Source organism: Hemitrygon akajei, chromosome 14 (assembly GCF_048418815.1).
Source record: "Hemitrygon akajei chromosome 14, sHemAka1.3, whole genome shotgun sequence".
Taxonomy (NCBI): Eukaryota; Metazoa; Chordata; class Chondrichthyes; order Myliobatiformes; family Dasyatidae; genus Hemitrygon; species Hemitrygon akajei.
The window spans coordinates 39,066,909-39,080,299 of NC_133137.1; the positions used below are offsets into that span (position 1 = coordinate 39,066,909).

The 13,391-nt window shown below is 43.4% G+C and overlaps 1 protein-coding gene across 1 annotated transcript in view; it reads right to left on the reverse strand.

Moving 5' to 3' along the window:
- Positions 1–13,391, reverse strand: part of sgsm1a (small G protein signaling modulator 1a) — a 185,368-nt gene that overhangs the window by 149,191 nt on the left and 22,786 nt on the right. Inside the window, exon 3 of the mRNA XM_073065888.1 lies at positions 2,989–3,064. Coding sequence (XP_072921989.1) covers positions 2,989–3,064 — 76 coding nt within the window. The remainder of the gene's footprint in view (positions 1–2,988; positions 3,065–13,391) is intronic.

The following is a 13,391-nucleotide window of genomic DNA, read 5'->3' on the forward strand; positions in this document are numbered from 1 at the left end:
GGTAGATTCCAATAAGACATGGAAAAGGTGGTAGGGTACAAGATCCATGGTGTACAAAGGCTGTTGTAAATCTAGTCAAGAAGAAAAGAAGAGCTTATGAAAGGTTCAAAAAACTAGGTAATGATTGGAATCTAGGAGATTATGAGGCTAGCAGGAAGGAGTTTAAGAATGAAATTAGGAGAGCTAGAAGGGGCCATGAGAAGGCCTTAGCGGACAGGATTAAGGAAAATCCCAAGGCACGCTACAAGTATGTGAAGAGCAAGAGGATAAGACGTGAGAGAATAGGACCAATCAAGTGTGACAGTGGAAAAGTGTGTATGGAACCGGAAGAAATAGCGGAGGTCCTCAATGAATACTTTGCTTCAATATTCAGTACGGAAAAGGATCTTGGCGATTGTAGGGATGACTTGCAGTGGTCTGAAGAGATATTAAGGAAGAGGATGTGCTGGAGCTTTTGGAAAGCATCAAGTTGGATAAGTCACCAGGACAGGAAGGGATGTACCCCAGGCTACTGTGGGAAGCGAGAGAGGAGATTGCTGAGCCTCTGGCAATGGTCATCATCAATGAGGACGGGAGAGGTTCCGGAGGATTGGAGGGTTGTGGATGTTGTTCCCTTATTCAAGAAAGGGAGTAGAGATAGCCCAAGAAATTATAAACCAGTGAGTCTTATTTCAGTGGTTGGTAATTTGATGGAGAAGATCCTGAGAGGCAGGATTTATGAACATTTGGAGAGACATAATGTGATTAGGAATAGTCAGCATGGCTTTGTCAAAGGCAGGTCGTGCCTTATGAGCCTGTTTGAATTTTTTGAGGATGTGACTAAACACATTGATGAAGCTAGAGCCGTAGATGTAGTGTATATGGATTTTAGCAAGGCACTTGATAAGATACCCCATGCAAGGCTTATTGAGAAAGTAGGGAGGCATGGGATCCAAGGGACATTGCTTTGTGGATCCAGAACTGGCTTGCCCACAGAAGGCAAAGAGTGGTTGTAGACGGGTCATATTCTGCATGGAGGCCAGTGACCAGTGGTGTGCCTCAGGGATCTGTTCTGGGACTCCTATTCTTTGTGATTTTTATAAATGACCAGGATGAGGAAGTGGAGGGAGGGGTTAGTAAATTTGCAGTTGATACAAAGGTTGGGGGTGTTGTGGATAGTGTGGAGGGCTGTCAGAGGTTACAACAGGACATTGATAGGATGCAAAACTGGACTGAGAAGTGGCAGATGGAGTTCAACCCAGATAAGTGTGAGGTGTTTCATTTTGGTAGGTCAAATATGATGGCAGAATATAACATTAATGGTAAGACTCTTGGCAGTGTGGAGGATCAGAGGGATCTTGGGGTCCAAGCCTATAGGATACTCAAAGCTGCTGCGCAGGTTGACTCTGTGGTTAACAAGGCATACGGTGTATTGGCCTTCATCAATCATGGGATTGAGTTTAAGAGCCGAGAGGTAATGTTGCAGCTAGATTGGACCCTGGTCAGACCCCACTTGGAGTACTGTGCACAATTCTGGTCGCCTCACTACAGGAAGGACGTAGAAAGGGTACAGAGGAGATTTACAAGGATGCTGCCTGTATTGGGGAGCGTGCCTTAAGAGAATAGGTTCAATGAACTCAGCCTTTTCTCCTTGGATCGACGGAGGATGAGAGGTGACCTGATAGCGGTGTACAAGATAAACGAGAGGCATTGATCGTGTGGATAGTCAGAGGCTTTCCCCCTCGGTATGAAGGCATTTTTTTTTTAAGGTGCTTGGAAGTAGGTACAGAGGAGATGTCAGGGGTAAGTTTTTTTTACATAGAGAGTGGTGAGTATGTGGAATGGGCTGCCAGCGACAGCGGTGGAGGCGGAAACAACAGGGTCTTTGAAGAGACTCCTGGATGACTACATGGAGCTTAGAAAAATAGAGGGCTATGGGTAACCCTAGGTAATTTCTGAAGTAAGAACATGTTTGGCATAGCTTTGTGGGCCGAAGGGCCTGTATTGTGCTGTATGTTTTCTATGTTTCTATGTAGATACTGCCTGACCTGCTGAGTGTTTCTGACATATTCCGTTTGTTTTTTGTCAGTTTTCCAGTATTTGGTTTTCACAGAACAAGCTGGACTGTTTAACCTTGACAGGCCCACCATGTCAAGAATCAGTCTGGTGAACCTCTGCTGCAGTCTCTCTACCACACACGCTCTTCATTAAGTAGGGTGACCAGACGTGTATATACGCAGACTCACCAGGGCTCTCTGTACTTACTGTCTCCACTCTTGTACTCAGAGTAACAAATACTCAACAAGGCTGACAAGGAAGATTTGTTGTTGGAAAATGACAAGTCACCTTGAAAGGAAGGGCAAACATGGAGCTTCCCAAGAATGTACTGACGGTACAGTATGTGCTTTTATGCTTTTGTATCTATCGTGATGTCTAAGAGGAAATCTTTGGCCCCTATCCCTCTCTAAGTGTGCATGTATCCAAATGTCTGTGGGAGAACATTTAGCCCATATATCTCTCTAATACAGGGGTTCTCAACCTGGGGTCCATGGACCCCTTCCTTAACAGTATTGATCCATGGCATTAAAAAAATAGGGAATCTGAGCTCTGAACCTTTCCTACCCATGTACCTGCCTCAATATCTTTTACACATTGTAACTGTACCCACACCTGGCAGTTCATTCTGTACATCTATCACCCTGTGTGGGAAAGCATCTCCTCAAGACCTTTTTAAATCATTCCTCACTCTCCTTAAGTCCAGACTCTCCTACCCCGGGAAAAAAATGACCATCCACCTTATCTACAACTTCCACAATTTTCTGAGCCTCTGTAAGGTCATCCGTCAGCTTCCTTTGTTCCAGAGAAAGGAGTCCCACTATCCAGCCTCTCCTTATAGCTTAAGTCCTTCAGTCCCAGTAATGTTCTCTTGCACCTTCTCTGCACCTTTCCAGCCGACAGTGTTTCCCTCACTCTGAGCTCCTCACAAATGGGCAGGGTACCGAGACTTACCACAGAAGGAGATAATGTGGCTGCTGTCCTCATGTACGAACTTCCTGGTGACTGCTTCCTCCATGATCTGCTTCACCTGCACAAGCAACAAGGAAATGGCGTTAATCCCCACTGTGTCAACCACGGATTCCACAGGGATTCTAACCCACAGCTGGGCTGGAGCTTGGGGAGAGAAGGCAAGGTCAGGAGAAAGAAGGGTGAGGATTCACAAATTTTCAGAATCAGTTTTATTATTACCGGCATGTGATGAGAAATTTGTTAAGTTAGCAGCAGCAATTCAATGCAGTACATAATCTAGAAGAGAAAAAAATAAAATAAAATAAAAATAAAAATAATAAATAATCAAATAAATCAATTACAGTATACATAAATTGAATAGATTTAAAAAACATGCAAAAACAGAAATAATGTATATTTAAAAAGCGAGGTAGTGTTCACCGGTTCAATGTCCATTTAGGAATCGGATGGCAGAGGGAAGAAGCTGTTCCTGAATCACTGAATGAGAGCCTTCGGGCTCCGGTACCTCTTACCTGATGGTAACAGTGAGAAAAGGACATAACCTGGGTGCTGGGGTCCTTAATAATAGACACTGCCTTTCTGAGATACCACTCCTTGAAGATGTCCTGGGTACTTTGTAGGCTAGTACCCAAGATGAAGCCGAAAAAAAATTTACAACCCTCTGCAGCTTCTTTCGGTCCTGTACAGTAGCCGCCACCCCCACCATACTAGAAGTGATGCAGCCTGTCAGAATGCTCTCCACAGTACATCTACAGAAGTTTTTGAGTGTATTTATTGACATACCAAATCTCTTCAAACTCCTAATGTAGTCGCTGTCTTGCCTTCTTTAAACCTGCATCGATATGTTGGGACCAGGTTAGGTCCTCAGAGATTTTGACACCCAGGAACTTAAAACTGCTCTCATTCTCCACTTCTGATCCCTCTATGAGAATTGGTATGTGTTCCTTCATCTTACCCTTCCCTAAGACCACAACCAACTCCTTAGTCATACTGACGTTGAGTGCCAGGTTGTTGCTGCAACACCACTCCACTAGTTGGTATATGTCGCTCCTGTAAATCCTCTCGTTTCCATCTGAAATTCTACCAACAATGGTTGTATCAGCAGCAAATTAATAGATGGTATTTGAGCTATGCCTAGCCACACAGTCACGGCTATAGAAAAAGTACAGCAGTGGGCTAACCCACACACCCCTGAGGTGCACCAGTGTTGATCGTCAGCGAGGAGGAGATGTTATCACCAATCTGCACAGATTGTGGTCTTCTGGTTAGGAAGTCAAGGATCCAATTGCAGAGGGAGGTACAAAGACCCAGGTTCTGTAACTTATCAATCAGGATTGTGGGAATGATGGTGTTAAATGTTGAGCTATAGTCAATGAACAGCATCCTGACATAAATGTTTGTATTGTCCAGCTGGTCTATTTTTGTGACACATAATTGTTCGGCATGGACCAGATGGGCCAAAGGGCCTGTTTCTGTGCTCTGTGACTATATTTTATGGATGAATTGCCATTCAGTGGACATATGAAGCTGCTAGCAACTTTGCTTCAATAACAACTGTTCTTCAGTGAACTGTGAGGTCATAATACCTCAGGGTCATCTCTTTGACCGAGCTTCTAACAGTAGTCTCAATATCACCTTCTGTAGTCTAGTGCAAATTAACACAGCTGGAAGACAGTTTGCTCAGTTTTACTATGTAAGAATGCCATATTTATACTGCTTTCTGTTCAGTGTCATCCTCCTGGTCCATGGCCACCTCTACTGCCACAATGAGGACACTCACAGGTTGGAGGAGCAACATCTCATAGTTCATCTGGGTAGTCTTCAGCCTAATGGCATGAACATCGATTTCTACAACTTCTCGTAATTTCTCCCCCTCTCCCTTTTACATTCCCCTGTCAGGTTCCCCTCTTACCCCTTCTCTTCTCCTCCTCACTCTGGTTCCCTTCAGCTTTCCCTTTCTCCCATTCTCCACACTCCGCTCCTGTCAGATTCCACCTATCATCTCCCAGCCTCTCACTTCTTCCCCCTCACCTGGTCTCACCCATCACCTGCCAACTCGTACTCCTCCCCTTCCCCCACCTTTTCATTCTGGACTCTCCCCCTTCCTTTCTTGTCCTGATGAAGAGCCTTAGGCTGAAATGTCGACTGCTTATTCCTCTCCATGCCTGACCCGCTGAGTTCCTAATGGCTGATCCAATTCCCTCTCAGCCGCAATCTCCTGCCATCTCCCCATAACATTTCACACCCTGACTAATCAGGAACCTATCAACCTCTGCCTTAAATATATCCAATGACCTGACCTCGCCACCCTCTAAAGAAATCCCTCCTCATCTCTGTTCTAAATGGACGCCCCTCTATTCTGAAGCAGTGCCCTCTGTTCCTAGACTCTCCCCACCATAGGAAACATCCTCTCCACATCCACTCTGTTGAGGCCTTTCAATGTTCAACAGGTTTCAAATGTGCTATCCTTCTGGATATTTTGCACTGGACTGAATCACAGCAAACTGATCTTGGAATACTGCCAATGTCTGAAGCATTTTTCATCAAATTCTCCACAATCAGCCAAAAAACAAGCACAAAATTGCATAGTGATAAACATCCAAACTCAATGAAACATCTCCGATTGCATTCATTACTTCAGGACACTGCACCCGTTTCCAGCTGCTTGCAGATAAAGCAGGCCATCTGGAGAAGTCTAGCTCACTCATCCTGACTCAGATATCAATCAGTAATATTAATGGGTGGCACCCTAACACAAAGGGTAGTTTAACACTTTACAATACCAGTAGGCAGGTCTCAACTCCTGCTGCTGTCTGGAAGGAACATATTCTCCCCATGACCATGTGGGTTTCCTCTGGGTGCTCTGATTCCCTCCCATCTTCCACCAGAGACATACAGGTACAAGTGATGCATCTTACTATATCCTTCGATGTTTCAATGTACACGTGACAAATAAAGCCAATATTTATCTTTACAACTGTGCGTGAACAACGTAAGGGACTCCATAGCGCCAGCTGAAAGCCCCCGCCGCCAGTGAAGAGAATTTCTCATGGTCATCTGATCTCCAAACAGTCCCATATCATCTTGAGGTGGGTGAATGGTCATGGCCTTTATCCCAGGGGAGGGGCATCTAAAAGCAGGAGGCACAGGTTTTTTCCACAGAGAGTACCGTGGTGTGTGGAGCAAGCTGCCAAAGTGGTAGAGGCAGGTATAATTAGTGTGTTTGAAAGTCACTTGGAGAGATACATGGATAGGATAGGTTTAGAGAGATTTGGGTCAAATGCAGGCAAATGAGACCACCTCAGATAGGCATTCTGATAGTCATGGACAGGCTGGGCTAAGGAACCTGCTTCTGCACTGTAGAACACTATGACAATAAACAATATTCACCAAAACAACATGCATTATATAGAGACACTACATAAGAAAATAAGCAGGGAGAAGTCATTTGGCCTCCAAGCCTATTGATTCTGTATCAATGCTAAGAATAGATATATTATCAAACTTGTCTACACATGAGCTACTTGTTATGAGGTTATCATCACACGTAAAGGATTTCTTGCTGTTAGACTGAAATAATCACCCGTGTTTGGAATTCCAATTTCTTCAATTATTACATTAAATAGAACTTACTATTTAAAACCAGCAGAATCCAAGACTTCCAAAGCAGAACCAAAAAGGTGGTAATCTCTGGATTACTATCTGAGCCACGTGTAAAATGGCATAGGGTCAAGAAGATTATAGAGTTAAATGTGTGGCTCAAGGATTGGTGTGGGAGAAGTGGGTTTGAATTCATGGGAAATTGGCACCAGTATTGAGAAAGGAGGGAGCTCTACCAACGGGACAAGCTCCACCTGACCCATGATGGGACCTGGATCCTTGCGAATCGCATAACTAGGGCTGTGGATAGGGCTTTAAATTAAATAGTAGTGGGGGGTGGGTTCAACAGATTGGAGAAATATGGATAAAGTTTTTTTAAAAAGTGTGGATAAAGATAAAGAAAAAACAAAAGATAAAAAAGAGAAAAGTAAGAAGGGAGTGAAGAAAAGTCAAGTGCAAAAGAGTTTTCCATGGTTCTGAGTAGTGGTGTACATATACTTAACACAGAATGCTCAGAACATGAAGTAACGTTCTCAGCCAAAAAGAGTAAAAGATGACAAGATTTTAAAAGCACTGTGAGTGTAAGGGCACTTTATTTGAATGCCTGTAGAATCCGAAACAAGGTCAGTGAACTAGTGGCTCAAATCAGTACAGGAGTATGATTTAGTAGCCATTACAGAGATGTGGTACCAGGGTATAGAGGACTGGGAATTAAATATCCAAGGATATCAGGTAATATGGAAGGATAGGCAGGAAGGTAAGGGAGGTGGGATGGCACTCTTAATTAAAGATAAGATCAGGGGATAGTGAGAGACAATATGAGATCTAAGGATCAGAATGTTGAATCCAACTGGGTAGAGAGAAGAAATAATAAAGGGAAAAAAATCACTGGTGGGAGTTGTCTATCGGCCACAGAATAGCAACATTAGAGTGGTACAGGCAATAAACTGAGAAATATCTGAGGCAAGTAAGAATGGAACAGCCGTTACAATGGGGGACTTTAACTTGAATTTAGATTGGGTGAATCAAGTTGGTCAAGGAAGTCTTGAGGAGGACTTCATGGAATGCATCTGTGATGGCTTTCTTAAACAGCATGTTACTGAACCCACAAGGGAACATACTATCTTAGATCTGGTCCTGTGCAATGAGACAGGTAAAATTTGTGATCTTGTAGTTAGTGATCACAGTATGATTGAATTTCTCATACAAATGGACAGTGCAATAGTTCAACCTAAAACCAGTGTCTTATGCCTAAACAATGGAGATTACAATGGGATGAGGGAGGATTTGGCTAGTGTAGACTGGGAACGTAGACTATATGGTGGGACAGTTGAGGAACAGTGAAAGACTTTCAAAGAGGTTTTTCATGGTGCTCAACAGAAGTATATTCCAGTAAAAAGCAAGGACAGTAAGGGTAGGGAGAGCTAGCCTTGGATAACTAGGGAAATAAAAGAAGGCATCAAACTAAAAGTTTGTGTACACAAAGTTGCCAAGAATAGTGGGAAACTGGAAGACTGGGAAAACTTTAAAAAGCAACAAAATACTACGAAGTGAGCAATAAAAAAAGGGAAGCTAGATTATGAAAATAAGCTAGCACAAAATATAACGGATAGCAAAAGTTTTTTTTTATAATTATACAAAGCGGAAAAGGGTGGTTAAAGTGAATGTAGGTCCCTTGGAAGAAGAGAAAGGGGAACTGATATTGGATAATGAGGAAATACCCAAGGCTTTGGATGACTATTTTGTGTCAAATCTTCATGGTGGAGGACACATCTAACACGCCAAAGAGAGATGTTATGGATGTGATGGGAGGTAAGGACCTCGATACAATAGCTATCACTAAAGAGGTAGTGCTGAGCAAACTTGTGGGCCTGAAGATAGACAAGTCCCCTGGTCCTGATGGAATGCATCCCAGGGTACTGAAAGAAATGGCAGAAGTTATAGTAGAGGCTTTGGTGATGATTTACCAAAATTCTCTGGAATCTGGGTAGGTCCTGGCGGACTGGAAGACGGTGACTGTCATGCAACTGTTCAAAAAAGGATGTAGGCAAAAGACGGGCAACTATAGGCCAGTTAATTTAACATCTGTAGTTGGGAAAATGCTTGAAGCTGTCACTAAGGAAGAAATAGCAAGACATTTAGAAAGGAGTGGTTCCATTAGACAGACGCAGCATGGATTCAGAAAGGACATAATGATTACAGTGGATAGAGGGGAACAGGTGGATGTCGTATACTTGGATTTCCAGAAGACGTTCGATAAGGTGCCGCACAAGAGATTTATAAATAAGATACGGATGCATGCAGTCAGAGGAAGTGTACTGGCATGGATAGTGGATTGGTTAACCAATAAAAGGCAGAGAGTTGGTATAAATGGGTGTTTCTCCGGTTGGCAGTCAGTGATGAGTGTGGTGCCGCAGGGGTTGGTGCTGGGCCTGCAGCTGTTTACCATTTACATTGATAATTTGGAAGAGGGGACTGAGTGTAGCATAGCAAAATTTGCTGATGACACTAAACTGAGAGGAAAAACAAATTGTACAGAGGATGTGGCGAGTCTGCAGAGGGATAAAGATAGGTTAAGTGATTGGGCCAAGGTCTGGCAGATGGAATACAACATTGGTAAATGCAAGATCATCCACTTTGGAAGGAATAATAGAAGAGCAGATTATTATTTAAATGGTGAAAGATTGCAGCATGCTGTTGTGCAAAGGGACTTGGGAGTGCTTGTGCATGAATTGCAAAAAGTTGGCTTGCAGGTACACAGGTTGTTAAGAAGGCAAACGGAATGTTGGTCTTCATTGCTAGACGGATTGAATTCAAGAGCAGGGAGGTCATGCTGCAACTATACAGGGTACTGGTGAGGCTGCACCTGGGGTATTATGTGCAGTTCTGGTCTCCATACTTAAGGAATGATACTTAAGGCTTTTGAGGCAGTGCAGAGGAAGTTCACCAGGTTGATTCCAGAGATGAAAGGGTTAACCTATGAGGAGCAATTGAGTCGCTTGGGACTGTCTTCTCTGGAATTCAGAAGAATGAGAGGGGATCTTATAGAAACATACAAAATTTTAGAAGATATAGATAAGATAGAAGTAGGAAAGTTGTTTCCATTGGTAGGTGAGACTAGAACTAGAGGACATTACCTCAAGATTCAGGGGAGAAGATTTAGGACTGAGATAAGGAGAAGCTGTTTTTCCCAGAGAGTAGTGAATCTGTGGAATTCTCTGCCCAGGGAAGCAGTTGAGGCTTCTTCACTAAATATATTTAAGACAAGGTTGGATAGATTTTTACATAGTAGGGGAATTAAAGGTTATGGGGAAAAGGCAGACTTTTCACGAGCCGAGTTTACGGACAGATCAGCCATGATTTTACTGAATGGCAGGGCAGGCTCGATGGGCCGGATGGCCTACTCCCGCTCCTATTTCTTATGTTAAATGGATCCATTAGGCAGACGCAGCATGGATTCAGCAAAGGCAGGTCCTGTTTTACAAACTTATGGGAGTTCTTTGAGGATATAATGAGCACAGTGGATAGAGTGGAACAGATGGACATTATTTACTTGGATTTCCAGAAGGCATTCGATAAGGTGTACATAAAAAACTTATCCATAAGATAAGGATGCATAGAGCTGGGCATGATGTACCTCAGTACAGGTTACATTAATAAACCAATGGATAGAGGATTGGTTAATAGAAAGCAGACAGTTGGGATATGTGGGTGTTACTCTGGTTGGCAAACAGTGGTGAGCAGTGTGCCACAGGGGTCGGTGCTGAGCCCACAACTATTCACGATATACATTAACAATCTGGAAGAGGAGACCGATTGTAGTGTATCCAAGTTTGCTGATGATACTAAATTGAGTGGAAAAGCAAATTGTGCAGAAGATACAGAGAGTCTGCAGAGAGATATAGATAGGTTAAGTGAGCGGGCAAGGGTCTGGCAGATGGAGTACAATGTTGGTAAATATGAGGTCATCCACTTTGGAAGGAAAAATGGAAGATCAGATTATTATTTAAATAGTAAAAAATTGCAGCATGCTGCTGTGTAGAGGCACGTGGGAGAGCTTGGGCATGAATCACAAAAGGTTGGTTTGTTGGTGCAGCAGGCTATCAAGATGGCAAACAGAATGTTGGTTTCATTGCTAGAGGGATTGAATTTAAGAACAGGGAGGTTATGCTGCAACTGTATAGGATACTGGTGAGTCCACATCTGGATTATTGCGTGTAGTCTCCTTACTTGAGGAAGGATATACTGGCTTTGGAGGTGGTGCAGAGGAGGTTCACCAGGCTGATCCCAGAGATGAAAGGATTAGATTATGAGGACAAATTGAGTTGCCTGGGACTATACTTGCTGGAATTCAGAAAAATAAGGAGATCTTATAGAAACATATAAAATTATCAAAGGGATAGATAAGATAGAGGCGGGAAAGTTGTTTCCACTGGTAGTTGGGACTAGAACTAGGAAGCATAGCCTCGGAATTTTGGGGGAGTAGATTTAGGACGGAGATGAGGAGGAATTGCTTTTCCCAGAGAGCGGTGAATCTATGGAATTCTCTTCCCAATGAAGCAGTGGAGGCTACCTCAGTAAATATATTTAAGACAAGGTCGGATAGATCTTTGCATGTTAGGAGAATTAATGGTTACGGGGAAAAGGCAGGTAGGTGGATGTGAGTCAACGGCCATATCAGCCATGATCTTATTGAATGGCAGAGCAGGCTCAACAGGCCAGAATACCGACTCCTGCTACTATTTCTAATGATCTAACGTTTCCCAGTGATTCATTTCATTCCTCCCTCTAACTTCGTCAGCATGTTTTTCCTTCTACCCCTTGTACCTCACCAGAGACATCTTAATTACAACACGAAGAGCTGGGGAATTAAGATCCAGGGGATCTGAGGGGGTATCAGGAAAGTTGGATGAAAGAAGCCTCAAGCAAGAGAAAATCTGCAGATGCTGGAAACCGAAGCAACACACACAATTTTGCTTTCATCACAAGACTCTACACCTCTGGATTAAAGGGAAAATCAATTTGGGAAACCCCAAAACCTACAGCAGGCACGATGAACCTTCCTGTATCGATTTCCACACCCCTCAGTTTGCCACCAATGGGTGGTGGCGTGTGGGTGGGGGGGGGGGGGGGGGAGGGAGGTCACAGGACAATGGAAGTCACAGCTGCTGGACACCAGTGACAGGATGACACCGGATATCTCACCTATACAGTCTAGATACCTGAGCAACACCAACAGGTGAGTTCTACTGGATGAGGGTCTCATTTACTATTTTTCTTGTGCTTGCTTTTATGTTTGTATCATCACCTGTTTGAAAATATTCAGTGGATTTTCAGTCATTTGTAGTATATCTGGTTCTATCCTGCAATTTCCTTGTCTGAAAGGCTGTGTCATGGCAGAATAAATCAAGACTGTCCCTGTTGTCCCATAGACTGTTTGTATCACTGGTTTGAGGTATAAGGAGAGACAACAATCTTTAGTTCTGTTCACTTTACATGACTTGCTGCTACAACCTGACTGTAACTGACTTGTACTGTAAAGAGCATCTGATAAGATGTCTGTGACCATATGATTTGCACCCGATTCTTGACTTCTGGACAATATCACTTTCAGATCCAGCAGTTCCAAAGCAAGACCCACAGTGGGAGCCTGTGTTCAACTGGCAAATTGGTTTATTAATGTAACCTGTACTGAGGTACAGTGAAAAGCTTTGCTCAGCATGTCACCCATACAGATCTTTTCAGTGTAACGGTGCATTAAGGCAAAGCAATGGAAAACAATAACAGAATGCAGAATGAAGTGTTACAGATACAAAGGTAGTGTAGGGCAGGTAGGAGATCAGGTATGTCTGTCTGTGTGAATGGGAGGGGAGGGGGAGGGGAGGGGAAGGGTTTGTTTTGCTGTTGTTGTTCTGTTGCTGTTGTTTGTACTGTTCTGCTGAATGCTATGGGCATGCAATGTTGGCACTAGTATATATGGCAACCTTTGCAGGCTGCCCCCAGCATATCCTCAGGTTGTGTTGGTTGTTAACACAAGTGCTGCATTTTGTTGTGTCTGTGCACAACTACAGATCAATTAAATAACAGCATGGACACGGGAGATGGCTTTAACTAGTGTATTCACATTGCAGATTAATACACAGGCATACACAACAATCCATAAAAGAAATAAATCCTTACACTTCCTCCTCCTTTAGATTGATGCAACATAAACTGTATATGTACAAAACACTGAATTTCCCTTTCACAACATTCTCAGTTTCTGGTGTCAAGTTGTTGTCAGTGACATTGTCACTGGGAGTTAAGTCTGATGACTGTAATGTGACTGTCTTGTTTAATGCAATCTACTCAGGTTGAGTATCCAGTATCTGGTCCATATGACGTCTCCATGTCTGATCACCAACATCCACTGTGTACATCGGTGGTTTATTTCTTAGAGCTATCCTACCGGGTGTCCACCTGTCTTCTCGGTAATCTTCCTGTCCAATCATGAAGCTCCTTGCTGCTTCACTTAGCAACTGGCTGAACTATTTCTTCTGCACTTCCCTCTGCGGTCTGGTTTCAGGAGGTCTACGCAAGATCTCAGATTCTTGTTCATGAACAGCATTGCAGGTGTTTGATTTGTTGTCACACGAGCAGAGTTCCGATACACAAAAAGTAAGTTGTCCACCCTGTGCTGTAGAGAAATGTCCTCCATGTCCATCGCTTTAATGGGACTTCTTGAAGGTTTGGATAAACCTTTCAGCTAACCCATTCATTGCTGGGTGGTGAGAAGATGACTTGAA